This window comes from Diplotaxodon limnothrissa, linkage group LG22, assembly GCF_057381915.1.
Source record: "Diplotaxodon limnothrissa isolate DT_005_m linkage group LG22, D_limnothrissa_male_GT1.1, whole genome shotgun sequence".
NCBI lineage: Eukaryota > Metazoa > Chordata > Actinopteri > Cichliformes > Cichlidae > Diplotaxodon > Diplotaxodon limnothrissa.
Genome location: NC_140616.1, coordinates 9986953 through 10009089, shown reverse-complemented (window position 1 = coordinate 10009089; position 22137 = coordinate 9986953). Strand labels below are relative to the sequence as shown.

At 39.4% G+C, this 22137-nt stretch overlaps 2 protein-coding genes across 4 annotated transcripts; both read right to left on the bottom strand.

Moving 5' to 3' along the window:
• Window positions 1–2817: 2817 nt before the first annotated feature.
• lsm10 (LSM10, U7 small nuclear RNA associated) lies at window positions 2818–4650 on the bottom strand. 2 transcript variants are annotated; one of them, XM_085346702.1, is made up of 2 exons: window positions 4622–4650; window positions 2818–3237 (listed from the first exon to the last, which is right to left on the bottom strand). In XM_085346702.1, the coding sequence occupies exon 2, from the start codon at window positions 3229–3231 to the stop codon at window positions 2818–2820; it is 414 nt and encodes a 137-aa protein (XP_085202828.1). In that variant the 5' UTR covers window positions 3232–3237; window positions 4622–4650. The 2 variants fall into 2 exon arrangements, with proteins under 2 accessions (XP_085202828.1, XP_085202827.1); XM_085346701.1 differs by having other exon boundaries at window positions 4577–4626.
• Window positions 4651–5895: 1245 nt separating this feature from the next.
• On the bottom strand, window positions 5896–15727 carry oscp1a (organic solute carrier partner 1a). Of its 2 annotated transcripts, XM_085346228.1 has the most exons (12): window positions 15616–15727; window positions 13919–14073; window positions 12058–12225; window positions 11891–11971; window positions 11687–11790; window positions 10625–10753; window positions 10492–10540; window positions 8843–8854; window positions 7282–7290; window positions 6420–6565; window positions 6273–6318; window positions 5896–6021 (listed from the first exon to the last, which is right to left on the bottom strand). In XM_085346228.1, the coding sequence occupies exons 1-12, from the start codon at window positions 15725–15727 to the stop codon at window positions 5896–5898; spliced, it is 1137 nt and encodes a 378-aa protein (XP_085202354.1). The 2 variants fall into 2 exon arrangements, with proteins under 2 accessions (XP_085202354.1, XP_085202353.1); XM_085346227.1 differs by lacking the exons at window positions 7282–7290; window positions 8843–8854 and adding an exon at window positions 15401–15430 and having other exon boundaries at window positions 6273–6333; window positions 10486–10540.
• Window positions 15728–22137: the final 6410 nt, after the last annotated feature.

The following is a 22137-nucleotide window of genomic DNA, read 5'->3' as shown; positions in this document are numbered from 1 at the left end:
TCCGTGTCTGGTTCTGACTCTGGGAACTGATAAAAGACCGGATCCAGATGACCTGAGGGATCTGGATGGTTCATACTGGGTCAGGAGGTCATTGATGTATTTTGGTCCTAAACCATTCAGAGCTTTATAGGCCAGCATCAGAACTTTAAAGTCTATCCTCTGACGGACAGGCAGCCAGTGTAAGGACCTCAGAGCTGGACTGATGTGGTCCACTTTTTTGGTCTTAGTGAGGACTCGAGCAGCAGAGTTCTGAATGAGCTGTAGTTGTCTGACTGATTTTTTAGGTAGACCTGTAAAGATGCTGTTACAGTAATCAAGCCTACTAAAGATGAATGCATGGACTAATATAGGTAAGTCTATATTTTTCCATTCAATTCAACTGAAGAAACTAAATTCATTTAAGTGAACTGAAGTGAACCTGACTCTGTGGCCTGCTGGGAGTGAATTTAAACCTCAGCCGAAGCCAAAATATGAATAATTCCACAGAACTGGATATGAGCGCATTCATCATTTTAACAGTATGTGCGACAGAAAATAACAAAAACCAACACAGCCCCCCTTTAATTTCTAAAAGTACGAGCATATAATTCTACAGACTGACTACAGCGATGAAAGCAGGGCTTGTCTTTCTTATTTATACTGGTGCTTTTTCCTGTAACACTAACCCAGACTCTTAAGTATTGCAAAAGACCTGTTTATGCGGTTGTAAAGTACTATTCTGAGTCTAGTGAGCGTTGATGTGGCACTCGCTGGTGTTTTTAGCACAGCAATAAGCGGTTATTATGTGGTTTCTGTCATTCAAACACTCAGGGTTGGTCAAGAGAAAAATATGTCCCTAAAATCACTCTGAGGCTAAAGCCCAAAACAATGATCCAACTGCTGAGGGACATTCCTGCGTGCATATTCCTCCTAATTTAATGCACTCAGTAACGGCTGGTGAACCTCCGCCCTTTTTGTCCACAGTGCGGGGTTTATCTGCTCCAGCTGCCTGTGTTATGTCAGGCCTGTCCTCTTCCTGATGCTGTGTAGGAATAACATAGCACTTTGCAAATTCCCCAGATTCCCGATCGCAACTGCGCACGGGTAGAACACCAAGCAAAACACTACCTTCCTTTCACCCGCCACGCTTGTCTCCACTGGCTAAAAAACAAGAGTGGATGTCACTGTTGTGACTGAGAGCGACTTGCTCGCTGATGCAGAGATGTTTGTGGAGCTGTGGAAACAGGTCAGCTTGTTTTTCCCCACCAGTGACTAATGTTTTCCTGCATACAGGCAGTGATTAACTTAGGGCTGTTTTTTTTTAACACACAGAAAGATGGGCTTTGTGATGCTCACCATTTACCAGTAAATACACTGGCCCTCACACCACAACCGCATTCAGTGTCAGCTGCAATATGAGCCATTCAATTCTCATAAAACTGAGCTGGAGCAGAGAGATTAACTTTGGGAATAATTTGGTAAGAAAAGACAAGTCCCTCAAAGTATTTTTACAACTAAATTAAAATGATAACGTACTGAAAGACAGACAAAAGAGATCTTTAATAATGCGATAGCACAAAAGTTAGGATAGTTAATTAAGTTGCTGGCTGGAGGGAGTTATTAGAGAGCGACACATCAAAAGGCCCAGAATGACAGTGAGGAGCTTAATAAGTTGAGTCATTTTGTTGTGGGGAGCAAACCACAACTGTGGGAGAAGTTAACTAATGCTTAAATCCCGCTAAAGGGAAACCTACTTAAAAAAAGGAAACATGGGCCAAAATAAACAAGCTGCAACCTCTGGCGGTGGAAAAATTGAGCCTGTAGTTGCTCCAAAAGCGAGTCAAATCTCATAAGACCCCCAAGTTTAAATTTCGTCCTTTATAACAACAGTGTGGAGGTGACTTTTGTTTTTAGCTGATCCGTTTGGTGAGTAAAAAGCATGGCTGCTTACATTGACAGGTGTACCTCACTGGTGTTATAATAGCAAAAAATGTAGGTGTCCAGATTCTGCAAATGAGGTGTAGAAAATACTATAAAAATTAGGAGAAATGTATGATAAATGTATTTTTGCTATTTAGTACAAATATGAGGTGCAGCACCTCAAAAGGCACAAAAAGTGACTGCTTTAGGGTATTCTCTATGTTTAAGAGATAAGACTCTTCACTGTTTCTAAGTCAGCAAAATATGAGAGAAGCTGTGGCGTCGTTTAAGTTAAACCCTTTGTGCAAAAGAGGATCTATCATTTAGTTGTTATAATTATATTGAAAAAGATTTCACTTTATTCTCAGATGGATTTTTTTTTAGCATTTTCATCATATCTCATTTAAAAATCCCCCTAAATAGTTTGTCTTTTTTTTTTTTTTTATCTCAACCAAAGAGCTTCTTTGAGTTGATACAAGGAAGATGCATCAATTAATCCAAGAAATAATCCGCAATGTATTAAAAAGAATTGTTACAGTGTTTACATAGGGAAACAAATCAATCTGTGGAGTTTTATTTTTAAACATTTAAACAATTTACTGATATCAGCCTCCAAATACTCCAGCCTTTCGAGTTTGTGATCCTTACAAGAAATCAAACCCAGATTGTGGCCTTTCATCCCAGGTTCCAAGCTGTTCAGTTTTTATAGCACTAAAGACAGTTTCCAGTATTTTACAATGAAAAGGAGAACTGTAACTATATCTTACTGTACCTGAGATCTCTCTCCCTGTTCTTGACCCTGGAGTCACTTTGTGGGCCCTCAGGATGTAAACTACTGGTCTAGACTGGTGTTTGTCCTCTAATCTCTGAACCTTACACAAGCAGCGTCTTTTCCAAATGTAAAAAAAAAAAAAAAAGTCATTTTGTTTTCTTGGCAAACTCTTTCCTGCCTCCGCCTTCACTGCCGAAGTTCCGGACGCGGTGAATCTTGGCCAGCTGGCTCTCTATGGTCTTCATTATGTCCATATGGTCGGGGATGTGGACATAGCGAATGTTCCTGCCAGTGATGAATAGGTCCTGCAGCTGTGTGAGCTGACCCAGCCGGTCCCGGTACAACACGTCCTCTAGCCGTACGTTCATGAAGGCATCTACGTTGACCACGCGTCCACGTGCCGTGCTCTCGTTCCTCAGGTCCACCGTGGTCACCTCTCCCTGAAGGCCCTGCAGGAGGATCATCATGCTGTTCTCTGTGATCGTTCGCTCCCGAATAGAGTTCACCACCTCAACCGGCCCCACGCCGGATGGCTGAGACTCAGCTCCCTTGGGCTCCATAGTAACCTGCAGAAAAGCAGAAGATTGATAACTCTGGATTAGAGTCTGTCATGCAGTGTTGGTACCTGAGACGTGTTTCTGTGGTTTACTGATTCTGACCTTGAAGCAATAAAGCAAAAATTAGCAAAACCTTGCACACTTTGTGGACAGAACATTAGAATCAGAAAATGAGAAAACACAGGAACATGTCAAATAGAAAATGTCCTGCACAGCTTAAATGCAATTGATCTCATCTGTCACAAACCAATCCTGCATTTAATAAACGTCAGACGACTAAGAGGCTGTGGTCAAATCGTTAAAAAAGATTTCCCTCCCTCCATCTTTTCTTAATCACTTTTCTGATTGAAAATAAGGTAAAGGAAGAAGAATTTCTGAGGACTTAGGAAAAGAGCACCATGCCCAGACAATGTGACTGCATCAACGTTAGATCCTCTTAGGCTGTTAATGGGGCTCTACTGAAACTGCAATGTAGGGACCAAAAAGGCTGTCTTAGATACTTTCTTACTGCGTTTTTTTAATGGAGCTCACAAAAAACACACATAAAAAGAATGAAGTGAATTAAATGTTTCCAGTCTTATTTTCTTTATCTGCTGGAGAGATGATCCAATGTAACTCTGGAAACTGTTACAAGTTCTGAGGAAAAAACAAAATAATTTTATTCCACTGTCACTTATTAAAAATCAGGGGATCAATACCAGCTGACTTGACGTAAAGTCAATTAATGGTAATCCTAATTGCCAAAACAACTACTTCTTCTCCTCCTTTTTTCAGCAGCTCACTGAAGGTTGCTAATCCGCCTTCATCTCATCCTAACCCTAACGTCCTCTGTCACCACCAACCATCTGCATGTCCTCCTTCACTACATGAATCCTTTGAGGTCTTCATATTCAGCATCCTTTCTGCACATATCCAAACCACGCCAGCCTCCTCCTGCCTCACTGTCACATCAGCTTCTCATTCAGACACACGTAGTCTGTTTTGCATCTCGTGACTATCATATCCCGTAACCGCATTTTCTTTATTGGTCCAAAAAACACTTTCATATTTGGCTTTCAAAGTAACCCCCGTATATGCACATTACAGCCGAATATAAATGGTAATACAGAAGATATAGTGTCATATACTGCAGTGTCATCTTAGCTTTAACTAAACCTACAGAAAACATAAAAACACGTTTAAAATGACACTCAAATTTGTATCTGAAAGCACAAAGTTAGTCTTCTCTGTTAGCTTTTCTTTTTTTAGCGTTTCCTTAGCTTTAGCAGCGACTAAATAAAGCTCCAAAATGCGTAAAACATGACAGTAAATCAAAGCTTCTCCCTCCGCTGATGTCTGTAACATTTACCTGAATTATTTAAACACAGGTTTCATGTAGAAGCGAAACACCGACCTGCTGAAACCTCTCAAAACATCTCAACACGTTCGTTTTCCCGCAGAAACCCGACAGAGGAGCAGCGACGTGATGACGTTTCACCGTCGTCTTTGCGTCAACCGTTTAAAAAAATAAAAACTTTATTCACAACCAGCTTTAATACAATACAATCCAGGACATAAATGAGGAACCCGAGAACAGGACGTCATCACAGCAACATTATTTTTCACATATATGCTGGATTTCAAAGCTGCAAAGTATATATTAAGATTAACAAATTTGCTCTCTGGAGTGTAAAATTTTATTAATTAAGCGAAAATTCTACTGACAGATTTAGAACATCATAAAACACCCAATATGAAACCACACAAAAGAAATACATTAAAAATGTTAATCTTATATGTGTTTAAATTGGTGTTTTTGTTTGTTTTGTTTTTGGATAAATTCAAGTTATACATAAAATCTTCTAAACTACTTAAAGGAAATAAACCAGAAAAATCATACGATATTCTAAACTGTTTTTCCCACCATTGCCATTGTATTGTATGCATGTATGCCTCTTTTATTTAATAGTACACCTTGTTGAAAGGATGATGCTAAATGATCTTATGCCTACATGAACGTTTATACTCACTGCTCTGTTCCCTTTTGTACCTTATTGGATTCATACAGTACTAGTTGTCATATTTAAAATATAAGTATTAAAATTAATTAATTAATTGATTAAAAGCCGGATAAACAAAGAGCAAAGGCTCCGAATCAAAGAAACCTTCATGAGATTGTTCTTTTCTTACAAAGCGAAGACAACAGCACCCCCTACAGGTTGCTGCTGCAGAAACGAAATCGTCTCAATGAACATTTATTTTCATTATCCAAATATTAATTTATAGCTTATTTAAATTAGTACGTGTCCAATTAGATGTCGTATTTAAAAATATGACCAATCCTTTTCATTTAATTTCTTCCCTGCCTCACAGCAACATTTGCAACTCATTTTGTTTTACAGCATGTAAACACGAGCCAGCCTAATCATGTAAATATAAATAAATACTTTTATTTAACATTAAATTGTTAAAAAGAAAATGAAACCTCAAACACAGCAGGTGTTACCGTTTAACATCCAAGTCAGTTCAGCTGCAATTTAAACATAGAAAATAGTTTCTGTCTATTGTAACTGTGTTATAATGTTGAGTTCTTGCATCTGTTTCACTGAATACTGCATATTTCAGATTAAAGTTCACAGTGGAGATTAACCATCCGATCATCAAACAACCACAGACTGGATAAATGAGTCAGAGGTCGTCCATCATGGCCAGGAGCTCTTCTCCCTTGTTGTTGCTGGGTTTTTCGGGTTTCTCTTCTTCTTCTTCTTCAAACTGTCCGGCGATGCGAGCCAACTCCGATGCCGCCTGCTCATCCTGAACCAAAAACTTGGATTAAGTTCATCACAGATGTTTTAAGAGAGACATGGCAGTCATAACAACAGTCCAGAGTGTAGCCAGACACTCACACTAACACACTTTTTTGCCAGATTTTCTGTTTATATTGTTAGGTTTGTTCACGTGCTCAGCAGTTGCCTTTTTTTTTTTAAGTCAAACTAAACTGTTTTCTTGACTGTGGTTTAGTTTTAGTTCACTGAAATACCCCAGAAGAGTCTGCATGATCATACCTGCATTGCTTGAATATTTATCACTCCATACAAGGACTCCTCAGCACTAGCTGATGCTCCTCTGTGAAACAAGATAAAAAGGCCTTGATGAGGAAATTTATGTTAATGTAACAACAGGGAATTAAAATAGAAAAGAAGAACACCCACGCTTCCGCCTCCTCTTTGTCTGTGTTGAACAGGTTGATTTGAAAACCTGATTCGTCTTTGGGCTTGTTCTCTGTCTTCATGCTGCCCATCAGACGAGCCAGCAGGTTCAGCTCCTCCTTCGCCAGCGGGTTGGGAGAGCCGTCTGCCTGCAGCACGATGGAGGTGCAGAGGCAGGTTATAACAGAGCTGTGAAAATAGTATTTGCCCCTTTTCTGATCTTTTTCTATTTATTATACTTATATGTTTCAGGTCATCAAACAAATTTTAATAATAGAGAAAGAGAACCCGACTAAATACAAGATGCAGTTTTTAAATTATATAATTTATTAATGGAAAAACGTTCTCCAGTGCTACCTGGCCCTCTGAAAACTCCCCCTAAACCCAATAACTGGTTGCATCGCTGCTGGCAGCAAGAACTACAATCAAGCGTTTTATTGAAAATGAGTCTTTCACATCCCTGTGGAGGAATTTTGGCCCAATCTTCCTTACAGAGATGTTTTTAATTCAGCCAAACTGGAGGGTTTTTAAGAAAGAACAGCCTGTTTAAGGTTCAGGGCAAGAAATGATAGCTGGAGATTCTCCTTCAGGTTTTTTTTTAGTAGAAATCAGAATTCATGGTTCCACCAGTTTTGGCAAATCATCCAGCAAACCTGCGTCAGACCATCACGCTGCCACCACCATGTCTGACTGTTGGCATGATGTTCCTTTTAATAAAATGCTGTTAGTTTTACACCAGATGTAACGGCATGCAAAGCTTAAAAAAATTCCAGCTTCTTTCTCATTATCAAGATGTTTTTGGCAAATGTGAGATGAGCCTGCGTATTCTTTTTGGTCAGTGGTGTTTTTCTCTCATGGATGCCACTTTGGTCCACTCTGAAACAAGTGAGCCCTGCAGTTCTTTAGATGTTGTTCTGGAGTCTTTTGCAACTAATGCGCTCCTGGGAAGCTTCACAACTGTTCCAAGTTTTCTCTATTTGTGGATAATGGTTCAGGAAAGGGAGGGGTGCAGTGGCAGCACAAGAGTTACTACAAGTTTTCAAACATTATTAATGTTAATATTGACTAATTAAACATTACACTGTCTAACCAGCCGTTTAATGTTGATATGGTGATAATATAAGCAGACACAAACATTCACAGTTACTGAGAAACACTATTATTATTATTTTTGACACTTCATTAATCTGATTACCATCTTCTCTTTGTACAGCAGTAGCACTGGGGTGTGGTTTTCTGGCTCAGCTGTAGAAGCCAGGAAACCACAGTAGTGTGGTTTGGGCACACCTGTCTTACACACCCAATTAAGCTCTTCTCTTATAGAAGGTGTGAGGCTGTAGAGAGCCACACAATGATGAGCCTACACCAGTGAGATGTTTTGAACAGCGGGGCAAGTGAGGTGAGTTTAAGTGTATATGCAAAAAGTGTGTCAATAAAGAGCTGCGTGTGCAAACCACAGGGAACGGGCCACTGCCATAACAGCATTAACGGCTTTTACTATGCATCAATGTCCAGGCAAGCAGGAATTTCTGGGGCTAATATACGAAGCCAACACAGAAGTACAAAACAAACTAAAGTTCCTTGAGTGGCCACTTGAGACAAGCTGCAAAAATGAGTGAATCCCCGCAGACCTCCATTACAAAATATCCAAATTTACAGCATTTAAATGCATGTTCACAGCCTGGTATGAAAAGTGATTTGGAGGCACATGGACAGTTTCCCACTCTATAACAAATGTATGTTGGGTTCCTTTGGCGTAAGTAATATCTAAAAATATGTTAATATATCAAGCATATGTCTGTTTTTTTGGGTTTATTGCTGCAGCTAGATAACCTTAGCTAACTCGGTGCCCTACCATCTGATTCAAAAATTGTCACTTCTGGCTCCAAACAAACTAGGAAGCATCAAGTTAGTGGAGTGAGTGTGAAAGTGGTGCAACCGCGTAGTGGATATTTTTCTCAGCACACTTTGAGCCCCTTGGTGCCACCTGAGCATCCTTTAAACATCACTATCAAAGGTAAATATCACCTTGTAGGAAAAAAGCTCCATATGATATGATTTGCTATTATTGCTTAAACATAATTTCATGGTTTCACAACAGCAAGAGCTCAGGTGTAGTTCAGGACAATATTAAGTATATATATATATATATTAGGGGTGCAACGATATTCGTATCGATATTGAACCGTTCGATACAGTGCTTTCGGTTCGGTACGCATATGTATCAAACAATACAAAATTTGTAATTTATTTTATCAACTTTCCTTCTGACGATGCTGTCTGTGTTGAGCGCTCAGTGAATCTGCGTTCAACTACTCCGCCTAGGGTCGACAGTGCAGCCTAGGCGGAGTAGTCGAACGCAGATTCACTGAGCGCTCAACACACAGCATCGTCAGAAGGAAGAGCGCAGGGCAAGCTAGCGAGACAGAAGTTAAGCTCTCCTTACAACATGGACCTCCCCCACCCTCATTCAGATCTGGCGTTTGGAATTATTTTGGTTTTCATGTGACGTATGACCCTGAAGGTAAGCGAGTCATGGACTAAAGTAAAACAGTATGTTGGATGTGCCATGCAATGCTCAATTACATGGGTGGGAACTAGTGTGTTAGCGCAGTTAGCTCGTTAACGTGTTGGCCGTCTAGCCCCATGCACAGGGTGATTGGCGGTAGCTCGTTAACGGAGATTTGCCGTGTTGTCGCGTTAAGGTCATTTCAACGAGATTAACCTGAAAGTACTAGTGGGAACACAACGAATATGACTGCACATTTACGCCGACATCATCCTAGTGCAAAGACAAGTGGAAGCAGAAAAAAAACAAGCAAGCATGCTACTAACTTTAGCCGAGTCATTTAGACAGCTGTTTAATATGCTGCTGAGAATATAGCCCAGAAGAAGCGGATAGTATAGCTTTTATTTTGGAAAGAGCCATTTCTCTGTAATAAACTCTCTTTTCCAAAGATGAGTGATTCCTCAATCAGATACAGGGCTTGCAATATCGCTAGCCCGACGTCCTGGGGCTAGCGATTTTTTCAGTCGGGGTACCAAAATCTATCTCTGCCCTGCCCGTCGGGCTTTTGTAGGAAGGAAAAATATATGTCAATGCTTTTGCATTCTTTCGGAAATGTAGCTGGGTAATTATGTCATTGGCATCGGTGAGCCACTGTCAATATGTGACATATTGAAGTCGCGTTTGAATTTGCGCTTGTTTTTTGCTTTCACTTTGCAATCGCGCGAACTGTGTATAGAGAGCGACAGCACTGATCTGTGAGTGATGATAATTTGTGCACCAATTCCTCTGACATCGTCTTATTAATCGTTAGCTTACTATGCAAACATGACAAGTGAAATCTCCCACAGCTTAAACATGTGAGAGGTTGATCGCGCAGAGAATCGCTGAGCTTATGTGAGTGCGTGTGTAAAAGCAGCAGGATTTATATTTGACTACGATGACCTGGATGACTGAGAACCTTCACAGACAGATATATATATTTTAGTTCTGCTGAGCCAAATAAGACAGGTCAGGGTGAAGAAGTGACAGCCAAAGAAAAGCTTACCACAAAACGGAGAAGTTATGACAAATCAGACTATAAGGCAAAAAGAAAGTGCAGCTTTATGGTTTCATGGACAAAAGAATTTCTGTGGCTGCAATATGACGAGCTAAATAACCAGGGCTGCACATAAGTGGTCCGCAGGTGCGCATTCGCTGTCAAAATAAAAAACACGCACAAGGGTTAGGGTTAAATTTAAAAACTGTACTTTTGAGTTAAAATATATATTTATAATTTTAATAAATGACAAATTAAAAAGGCATGAACATTTTTTTGTATCGAAAAAAATATCGAACCGTGACACCAAAGTATCGAACCGAACCGTGAATTTTGTGTATCGTTGCACCCCTAATATATATATATATATATATATATATATATATATATATATATATATATATATATATATATATATATATGTGTGTGTGTGTGTGTGTGTGTGTGTGTGTATATATATATATATATATATCACCAACCATAACTGTAAAATGAAATCTGTGACCTCCCTGACATGTTATTACCTTTACAGAGGGAGCCCTGGACGTGTGTGTCTCCTCTGGATGATCCACAGTGTACCTTTAAGTCATGAAACGCAGCAGTGTCACCCACAGGTTCAGTGTGTGTGTTCACCATGTAGTGTCCAGCAGCATATTTACATACATGTTCATGCCGAGTCTGATCACTCTGTTTCCATGCAGCTCGAAAGACCCCTCTCTGATGGAGCTGGTGTAACTCCCTCCAGAGGGGAACTCCCTTCGTCTCACTTCTCTGCCGCAACAGTCAAATATCCTTTGAAAACAGGAAACAGATGGCGACACTCTGGATTGTGGACACATTTTTTTTAAAGAAAATTGAAAGTTGGGATTGGTCAGCCTTTTGGCGGTGACTTCAGAGTTGCATCAGACCACCAGGCCACAGAGTGGCCACATCTAGAGCCGTTAATGAAGTGGCAGATGTTAAACCAGGTTCAGTGTATAAACATTGACAGTAGAAATTAATTCTGCTTATAATGTCTAAACTTGAATTAGAAGCAAATATGTGATAAAGACACTGAGAATCTGACAAACAATGGCAGACTCATTAATGACAGACATTAATAAAGTACTCGCATGTGTATTAGTTTGCATGAATGATGCTTACAGCACATGCTTTTAATCAGCACTTATGTAAAAATATCACATTGTAGAAGTAAAGGGATACGTGGTACAGAGGCAGGAGGTGCTTTTCTGATTCAACAAAGACAAACAAAGGTTAAATTTTGGTCTTTTCTGTGCTTGTTTTTCATTGTAAACAAAATAATCCAAAGAAATTAGTGAAAGACTGATGAAATGACTGCTTTGAATTCTTTTGATATGGTCACTTTGGCACACTTAAGACACATATGGGCCAAAGCACAGATCTGATACCGTTGTGGATGTTGTGGATATATTTGAAACAGGCAGTATGTGCAAAAATCCCCCAGAAATCTTACAACTGAAGAATGCATGTATACAAAATGTATTTCTGCTTAAAGGGGGCACATCTGAGCGCTTACTATCAGGGGAAGGATAAATGCGCTGGCGCTGCTGCATAGCTGACCTTTATTACTTTGCATAAAATGCTCTATTACATTGACAGTGACAGATATGACTGAGGACATATTTTTGATTTACATTTATGGATTCCTTGAAATTCATTTCAAAACTATATGTAAACCATCTGCACACACTGTAACCTACATACCTAATAAGCCCAGGAACATCAGTCCCATGAGGCACTGGGCCTGACGTCGTCAGGGCGAACCGTCCGTTGGGATTTTGGATCTGATCTTTTAGGAAAAGTGATACCTTAAAAAAAGAGAGAGCATTAATTGAAAGCAGAAAAATGAAATGTTTAATTTGATATTAATATGTTTGAGGAGGATGGGATTTCAAGCAGGGGACTCACACGAACGTGCATGTCTTGGAAAAATGTGAGGAGAGTCTGTCTGAGAAGCTGGAGTTCACCCTCTGATAAAGACGAGTATGCCTACATCAAAGAGAGACAATGGCTGCAGAGGATGCTTGCACCTTATAAATACAAGGTTTATATAACTTCAGTTATCTGAGTCATACCTCAATGATTTTCCTGTGTGTCTCATCGACTTGGTTCACGGCCATGGGAGTGTCTTTCACGAATTCCCTGATGGTGTCCATGTGATTGTATGAGATGAGCAGCAGGTCTTTTGGCCGCAGACAAAGGAAGACTTGATATTTGAAAGCCATGACCATTAGCTCATAAAGCTACAAGAACAAAAACACAAATCTACACCTTAAAAAATTAACAGAGCTGTAAAATGTTTACATTTTTTGTCATGTTATGTATTAATAAGATACCAGAACAATCTGACAATCAATTATCAATCAATATCTGAGAGAAAGCAATTTGTGTAGGACTTTCCGTGAGGTTAATGCACTTCAAACTGCTTCACATGACTAATATGACAGAGAAAGATGCAATTAAAACAATAACATTAAAAGCTAATAATAATAACAAAGAAATTATAAGACAAATCAAGAAAGTAACAAGTAAAAAAATCATCTGACCCTCAATAAAAATTAAGAACTATCAGAAACAAATAATACAATTATAAAATATATGTTGAGTTACAGTCCTGTGAGAAACTAACTACAACCCACAATTCATTTGCTCGTTGAACTACCTTTAGAAGTAATAAGTAGTAACTGCTTGACTTCATCAGTCTCTCACATCGTTGTGGAGAAGTTTCAGCCCACTCTACTTTACAGTGTTGCTTCAGCTCAGTAAGGATTGTGGGAATTTGCTTGTGCAGAGCAGTTCAGTCACCTGAGATTTAGACTTTGACTGGACCACTGCAACATTTTGATTCTTTTCTTTTGCAGATTTGCTGCTGTTCTTGGAATCATCGTTCTGTTTTATGACCAAATTTCAGCCAAGCTTTAGGTAATGGACAGATAGCTTCACATTTTACTCTAGAATACTTTGGTATACACAGAAGGTTGTGTTTGACTCGATGACTGCAAGCTGTCCAGGTCAAGCCCAAACGATTACCCGTCCACCACCGTGCTTAACAGTTGATGTCAGGTGTTTTGCTGGTATGCTGCGTTTGGCTTTCCCCAAATGTGGTGCTGTGGATTTTACCGAAACATCTCCACTTTGGCCTCATTCGTACACAGGACACTTTCCATCTTGTGGTTTATTCAGATACAGCTTTGCAAACCTGTGCTCTGCTGCCATGAATGATTTATAGAGAAGACGCTTTGTTTTGGCAACTCTTCTAAACAAACCACTTGTTCAGTCTTTTTCTAGTTGTGCTGTCATGAACTTTAAAATTTAACATGCCAATTGTTGGCTGTAAAGTCTGAGATGTAGCTCCTGGGTTTTCTGCACAGTCTGACTTCTGAGTGAATTTTCTAGGACATCTCATCCTGAGAAGATTGTGGCATTGTGTTAACACACACCTGAATGGTCCTGACCTGCAAAATGTTGTTTTCCAAATGCATTTTGTTAGACTTGACAAGTGGACATACTTGCTCACATTAAGTTTATGAAATGCATTTGATTAGCAGCACCTGGCTGCTACATACAGTATTCCCTATGGAAGCAGGAAGGTTTTACAGGACTGCTTTCTTTTTCACATGACTATAAGTCCCTAATGACTCGGGATGTGTATAAAATCATTGCTCCATTAAGTGAAGTAAATTTTATGGGTGCAGGTTTGACAGTCCTGCATTATAGGGAGAGGTAATGAGTAAACTGTGGAAGCTTATTTCTGAACTTCAAGGACTGAGTCATAGGTTTGAGATCAATGAATCGACTCTGTTTTTCCTGGCATTTTTTTCCAGTAAAGGGAAAAACTTTCACTGTGAACAAGGGGAAGATTTTTACTTTAAAAAGTTTTTCAGTTCACTTGCTGTTTATAATCTAGTGCTCCTGTTCCTGGTATTTGGTATTTACCCTGTCCATGCTGGCCGGGTTCAGTCTCATGATGGAGGCGTGCGCTAACCGAGTTAGCACCGTTTTCATTGTCCTGTGAGAATACAGCTGCTGAGGTTTGAGAAGTTCATCCATGAAGGCTTTACTGAACATGGTCCCAACGATGTCATTCATGACTGTGAAATGGAAAAGCAGCCAAACAGAAAGGTGGAGAATTTTGCTTTTGAATTGAAGCTACTTCTTTCTTAGTGCGGTCGATAAACACAGAGGTCATGAAAAAGGAAAAAAATGGTAAATTTTTTTTTTTTTTTTTAAATGGTTGTTTACCATTGTTTTATGCATTTTTTATTTATTTATACAACTCCAAATATATATGGGAGACAGTCTAAATAAACTCACTGGCCACTTTGTTAAGTACACCTATTCAAATGAAGCTTAAGTATAAGTTAAGGAAAATCTGTATTAATTCATCTGCCTGAATTCCTTGGTGTTTGGGCTGATTGTCTATTCTTTACATCACTTCCTCTTACCCAACCTGTCAAACTGGTGACATCATTGCTCTAGTCCAATCATTTTCTTGTCCACCTTCTGTGAGCAAATAGCCTCATATGTGTTTTAACTCTGAGTGCTCTTTTTTCAGACTCTCATTCATGAATGGCAAATGGGCAGTATTTTGTATAGCACTTTACTTAGTCCCTAAGGACCCCAAAGCGCTTTACACTACATTCAGTCATCCACCCATTCACACACCCATTCACACACTAGTGATGGCAAGCTACATTGTAGCCACAGCTGGCCTGGGGCGCACTGACGGAGGCGAGGCTGCCGGACACTGGTGCCACTGGGCCCTCTGACCACTACCAGTAGGCAACGGGTGAAGTGTCTTGCCCAAGGACACAATGACCGAGACTGACTTAGCTGGGGCTCGAACCGGCAACCTTCCGATGACAAGACGAACTGCCAACTCTTGAGTCACGATCGCCCCTTATGCGCATAGATTGATCCTTGTGTCTAAGGTTCAGGTATACCAATCTCTTTTTATGGCTGCTTCCAGCTTTGTGCCATGTCTCAAAGCTAAAATCATGCCATACTTCACTTACTCAAATAGCCTCCACAGTCACCAGATCTCAATCAGATAGGGCACCTTTGGGATGTGGTGCAATGGCAGAGTCATATCGTGGATGCACAGCTGACAACTCTGCAGCTACTGTGTGATGCTATCATGTCAATATGGATGAGAATCTCCGAGGAATGTTTCCAGCACTTTGCTGAACCTGTGCCACAAAGAATTAACACAGTTCTGAAGACCAGAGTGCAAAAGTGTACCAAATAAAGTGGCTGGTGCACTGTATATACAAATTTGTGGTAGGTGTCTAGCTACTTGTCTGGCTCTGTGTGACAATTTCACATGTGTTTTCAAGAAAATTATATATTTTCTGACTTGTTAAGAGAGCTCAGAGATGCTGGAGGAGCTGACTAAAGAACATTACGCTCAAGTAATACCTCTTTTCCTGTCATTTTCTGACCACACTCCTGCAGCCATGTTGGGTTTCCAACAAAAGAAGAAAGAAAAAGAAGGAAAGCAGATTTGTAATTTGGGTAGTTATGCATCTGACATAAGAAAAGCACTTTTTTTTAAGTTTATAAATTGGCATCAGACTGCTACAGCTTGACACAAACTGGGAAGACACATCTACAAAGATGTCAGCTGCCTCTACCTTTCTCTGAATTGTCCTCTGAGGTGTTGAGAGCTCGCAGGCGTTGGTCCAGTATGTAAAGCATCTCTCCACCCAGATTAATGAAAACCAGGGGGAGAGTTCTCATAGACATCTTGCAAAGTCAAAAGAAAAGGAGGATTAGCTCCTTAGCACAAAGCTGTCGCAGAGGTAGGCGTCAGAAGGAGAAAAATCCTTTGCAGCTGAAAAAAACTCTGCTCATTTCCACCCAGTTAACTGATTGTTCCTCTTGTGGATTGCCACTGTTAAGTGAAATGTTCATGCTAGGTCTTATCTGATCATTCTTCTGCTCACTAAGATGTAACAGGTGGCCAACAAGAGGATAAGGAGTGTACAGACAGAAGCTTATTGGACAGGATAAGGATGACGTTACAGCACATTACAACCAAACACAGAAGGTAAATGGGTATGCCATGTGCAAGATTAAACAGACTAACTAACCCTTTATAAGCAGGTTACATTTAAAGGGCTATTCAGTGAACCAAAGTCCAAAAGTGCTAAAAGAACATATGTGTACGTGTAATTGTTAAATTTTATTCTACACTCTCCTGTGGAGACTTTCCACCACATCTTTTAACCTTCCAGCTTGGATTTGCTCCCATTCAACCAAGAGAATGAGTGCGGTTGGCAACTAATGTTGAGAGATGAGGCCTCTCTTCATTGCAAAGCTCTCAAAACCTCATGTAGACAAGTCTCCCCCAGCACCAAACATGGAAACAAAACATGTTTGTAAACAGTAATGATAAAGCTTTACCAGTCTTTAATTGTATCTTTTTACCTCATCATTTAGGTGTGTAGCATAGTCAGCTTAGCATGATAACTAGCCTTAGCTAGCTTAGCGTATTTGATCTGGGACATCTTGTACATTCCTTGTACAAAAATCTAGTTCCCCCCGTTATTTCTTTATATTTTACTTCAAGTGAGCCACAGTTTCTTGTAATTTTTTAAAGAAGTCTTGAGAAATAGTTCTCCTGACTTTCTGAAGCTTTTCTTTTGGACATTGGCTGTTTTTTCACTCATTTTTATACCCACGGTGCACTTATGTGTATCTGCACTGACCACAAGCTGAAGTGGAAGATCAACACATAGGTTGTGTACAAAAAGGAGATGAGCAGGCTCTATTTCCACAGTATTCTGAGTTTTATTCACATTCTGAGGCAGATGATTCATCCACAAAAGCATCGTGCTCTATACTCCTCCTGCTGCTCATCACTAATACATCCAAAAGAGTAACACAAGAATTTCTCTCCTTCCCTCTCCTACACTACTCTAAATAAAAGATAAGAGAGCAGAAACATGCAAATCAAAGTTTATCTTCATGTTCACTTTACCAGCAGCTCACTTAAGTGCACACCATTGTCTATTGTTACAGTCATGTCTGCAGCTAACAGCTTTTTAAGTTTTTGTGAATTATTTCCCTGCTGAAACAATAATTTAAACACATTTTGGAAAGAAATTTGGAACTCAACTGACAAGCCTAAAACCTTATTATGGAGTTCTATCATTTCCTCTGGTTTTTCTCTATGTAAGTAAAACATAAAATTATAAATTGTGCTGTGTTTTTAATAGTTCAAACTAGTGTTACTTTTAAGACTAATTTGTTGTGATTGCAAAAACATATATAAATAGCAAATATTGCTAATATGCCTTAGTTTGGGGGGGGGGGGGGGGGGTTCTGAATGAAAAAGAATTAACAGAGTAAAAATGTCTTCCTCTCATCAGAATAACCTGCTCAAGTTCACAGTCAGCTTTCAATGAAAACCCAGTCCTGAGTCAAAGCTCTTATAACCGGGAGTGGATGAAGTCTATACCTGAAGAGACCCCACTATCTGCTATCGCTATCCCTGGAACACATGAAAGCTTAACATTGTACAAAGGACTATTTGCAAGTTATTTGCAAAGTCAAGTTTGGAATTTGAAAGACCAACTTAATGTAGGAGTACGATATTTTGACTTGCATTCTAGAAATTGGATTCCTAAAAAAACCATTTATGTTGGGGATAGTCACTGGTTGATTGGGAAAGAAATTCCCTTAGGTGAAGTTCTTAGAGATATTCTTGATTTTTTAGAAAACCACAGGAATGAGACTGTGATTCTAAAAGTGACATTCCATAAGTTAGTTTTTCATAATAACAAGGATGCTGAAGACTTGATGAAGACAATAATTGACAAGTTCCGAAGTAAAATATGGACAAATACACTAGCACCAAAAATGAAGGATGCAAGGGGTAAGATTGTTTTTCTCAAGACTGATGTGTTTCGAGCTGGAACAGAAAGCCATGACTCACATTTCTTTGAACATAATAGGCTCACAAATGTGGAAAAAAAAATAAAGAATATCAAGTCAAACCTCTGTGAACGTCACATTATGGTGACTGGCACGTCAGCATCAACTACTGAGAAACCAATAAAACTGGCTCAAAAAGTTAACGAACAGCTTTACAACTTTCTGAAGCAACACAATACCAGTTCAGAAAATCATGGTTGCTTAGGTGTCATAAGTATGGACTTCCCCAGTGCTGAAATTATTAAAATAATCACTGAGCTCAAACCATGTAAATGTGGACACGGAGATGGAACAGGACAGTCTGGAAAGAAGGGACCAGCACCTGTACCAACAACTAAACTGACAACGTCACCTGTAACCACAACTTCACCTGAACCAACAACTAGAATAATAATCATACCCAGACCTTCACCTGAACCAACACCAGGACCTACAATTTCACCTGAACCAACAGCTTCACCTGAACCATCAACTTCACCTGAACCATCAACTTCACCTGAAGCAACAGCTTCACCTGAACCATCAACTTCACCTGAAGCAACAGCTTCACCTGAACCAACAGCTTCACCTGAACCCACAACTTCACCTGAACCATCAACTTCACCTGAACCAACAGCTTCACCTGAACCAACAGCTTCACCAGAACCATCAACTTCACCTGTACCAACAGCTTCACCTGAGCCAACAGCTTCACCTGAACCATCAACTTCACCTGAACCAACAGCTTCACCTGAGCCAACAGCTTCACCTGAACCATCAACTTCACCTGAACCAACAGCTTCACCTGAACCAACAGCTTCACCTGAGCCAACACCTTCACCTGAACCATCAACTTCACCTGAACCATCAACTTCACCTGAACCAACAGCTTCACCTGAGCCAACAGCTTCACCTGAACCATCAACTTCACCTGAACCAACAGCTTCACCTGAACCATCAACTTCACCTGAACCAACAGCTTCACCTGAGCCAACAGCTTCACCTGAACCATCAACTTCACCTGAACCAACAGCTTCACCTGAGCCAACACCTTCACCTGAACCATCAACTTCACCTGAACCATCAACTTCACCTGAACCAACAGCTTCACCTGAGCCAACACCTTCACCTGAACCATCAACTTCACCTGAACCAACAGCTTCACCTGAACTAACAACTTCACCTGAACCAACAGCTTCACCGGAACCATCAACTTCACCTGAACCATCAACTTCACCTGAACCCACAACTTCACCCGAACCAACAGTTTCACCTGAACTAACAACTTCACCTGAACCTACAGCTTCACCCGAACCAACAGCTTCACCTGAACTAACAGCTTCACCTGAACCTACAGCTTCACCTGAACCATCAACTTCATCTGAACCTACAGCTTCACCCGAACTAACAGCTTCACCCGAACCAACAACTTCACCTGAACCAACAACTTCACCCGAACCAACAGCTTCACCTGAACCAACAACTTCACCCGAACCAACAGCTTCACCTGAACCAACAACTTCACTTGAACCAACAACTTCACCCGAACCAACAACTTCACCTGAACCAACAACTTCACCCGAACCAACAACTTCACCTGAACTAACAGCTTCACCCGAACCAACAGCTTCACCCGAACCAACAACTTCACCTGAACCAACAACTTCACCCGAACCAACAACTTCACCTGAACCAACAACTTCACCCGAACCAAGAGCTTCACCTGAACCAAGAGCGTCACATGAACCAACAACTTCACCTGAACCCACAACTTCACCCGAACCAAGAGCTTCACTTGAACCAACAGCTTCACTTGAACCAAGAGCTTCACCTGAACCAACAGCTTCACCTGAACCCACAACTTCACCCGAACCAAGAGCTTCACTTGAACCAACAGCTTCAGCTGAATCAAAAAAAATGGGACCAACACATTATTCTGTGCTTCCTGAACCAGTAATTGATTCACATCCTGTTGTTCCCCCTGTCACACAGCGTAAGAAAGAGCACAAATTAGATACACACTGGAGAAGGCGCAAGTGCTTCAGAGGATAAGTGGAGTAATAAATGTAACAATAAAAGTAATACTTAAGTAATAATTATTTGTAATAAGTTACAGAAAAGGAATACAATTGTCTGTAAACAAATGTCTTAGAAATGGGAAAATGAAAATTCCGCATATTATAGTGTCAGTGATGAATTAAACTATCCTTGTTTACTTTACGGTACAGTAGACAGAATTTAAGAGAAAATTTTAACATTTTGTAAATAATCAGACATGTGGTCATATAATTACCACTGTACTTTAGATTTAAGGGTAGTTAAGTTGCTTTCACAGTTCAGGTGCATAATTTTTTCACAGTTACTTATGTTATCAACAGGACTCAGGATGTTCACAAGTGATCTTTAACATGGTAAAATATAAATTTGCTGTCATACTTGACCTTTCCTAGCAAGGCTAACAAGTGAGGTAATAGCTTTTAAAAGTTAGAAATATTATTAAATATTAACCCATAAAATATAGAAAAAATATACCATCCATATTTAATTACAGAATATTAAAGCCCAATTACAGCAAATGGAAACTTTACCACAAATCCATGTGAAATTTAACAAGAAGCTTTTGAGAGGGAAATAGACCAATTATTATTGGAGAATTTCACGTTTATTACCATCTATTTTTTTCTTCTTAGTAAGTAGTTAGTTTAATGATCAACATTTGATAATAAAACTCTTAAAATTTTCAAAATCTACTAGTTAAATAATCCTAAATATTAGGAATAGAAGCTTTACTCTGTTTTATGTCATTTTAACTAATATGGTGAGTATTAAATTCACCATTTAATGGATCTTAATATGAGGAATATAAGCTTTTCTATGTGTCTATATTTAATGCCAAACAGCATTAGAATAGTCTAAATAAATAATATCAATATAAGAAAATGTCTCAAATGTTAAACAGTCAGCAGGAGTGATGAAGCTTCAAAACATTTGCTTAAAAGAATGGAGCTAAACTCATTATATTATATTATTCCAGCTCAGGACAGATGGTCAGCCTGACGCAGGGCTGGGATAATATAATATAATATAATATAATATAATATAATATAATATAATATAATATAATATTAGGTGGTTAGCACTGTTGCCGCACAGCAAGAAGGTCCTGAGTTCAATTCCACCATCAGGCCGGGGTCTTTCTGTGTGGAGTTTGTATGTTCTCCCCGTGTTTGTGTGGGTTCCTTCTGAGTACTCTGGATTCCTCCCACCGTCCAAAGACATGCAGTTTGTGGGGATAGGTTAACTGATTAATCCTGGTCCGGCTAAAGAACTAGAGTATGTCAGCTAAAGAGTCTTTATTCTTGTATGTAAAATATGTAAAGGATAGAAAATTGAGCTGACTCATCACCTCCCTAACTATCTTTAAAGTCATATTTTACTAAAACTGCTACAACATGGCCTTCACATGTCTTTCTCTCTCAATTTTTCTCAGTGTCTCTCTTTCTCTCTCCTACACTACTAAAAATAAAAGATTAGAGAGCAGAAACATGCAAATCACCGTTTATCTTTATGTTCACTGTTACAGCAGCTCACTTTACCGGAGACCATTGTCTATTGTTACAGCTATATCCGCATTAAATGTACAAGCGTTTTGAAGTTTTGGGAATTCTTTTACAAATTAGCTGGTGGGAAAAAAATGTAAAGGCATTTTGGAAAGAAATTTGGACACATCCTGACTGTCTGAGCTCAACAGACCAGCCTATAAACGGATTATGGAGATTAATCACTTCCTCTGCTTTTTCTCTATGTAAGTAAAACAAAAAATGATGGTAACACTTTAGAATAATTCACACTATAAACCATTAGTAAGGTATTAGTAAGTGCTTAATTCAGTGATTATGTTTTAGTAGTCATTTATATGTTTATTAGTGATTAATGAGCTCATATATAACGCGTTCATGGTATCATTAGAATGATTGTGTTGCACATTTATATATATAATCCTTAAGATATGAGCTCATTGTTTGTAAGTGTGTTAATAGAGGTTTTATACATACTTATTTCATGCTGTAATCCATGGCTAATTTAGACAGTTTATAGTTATTAGGTAAGTATTTTGTGTGACCTCATCTAAAGTGGGAACTGTTATTGCCTTATAAAACATTTATAAATGAAAAGAAAAGTATGTCAAGACTCAAACAAGTATTAGCTATCTTCACAATAGAAAAATTACAGACAAC

What these genes read in the sequence shown, in the direction of transcription:
- oscp1a (XM_085346227.1), bottom strand. Translation starts at nt 15,727, where the DNA reads ATGTCTATGAGAACTCTCCCCCTGGTTTTCATTAATCTGGGTGGAGAG. An exon ending in CCAGGGCTCCCTCTGTAAAG is followed by an intron (nt 6,566 to 10,485) that starts GTAATAACATGT and finishes ATCGTGCTGCAG; the next exon opens with GCAGACGGCTCTCCCAACCC. An exon ending in TAAATATTCAAGCAATGCAG is followed by an intron (nt 6,022 to 6,272) that starts GTATGATCATGC and finishes TTTTTGGTTCAG; the next exon opens with GATGAGCAGGCGGCATCGGA.
- lsm10 (XM_085346702.1), bottom strand. Translation starts at nt 3,231, where the DNA reads ATGGAGCCCAAGGGAGCTGAGTCTCAGCCATCCGGCGTGGGGCCGGTT.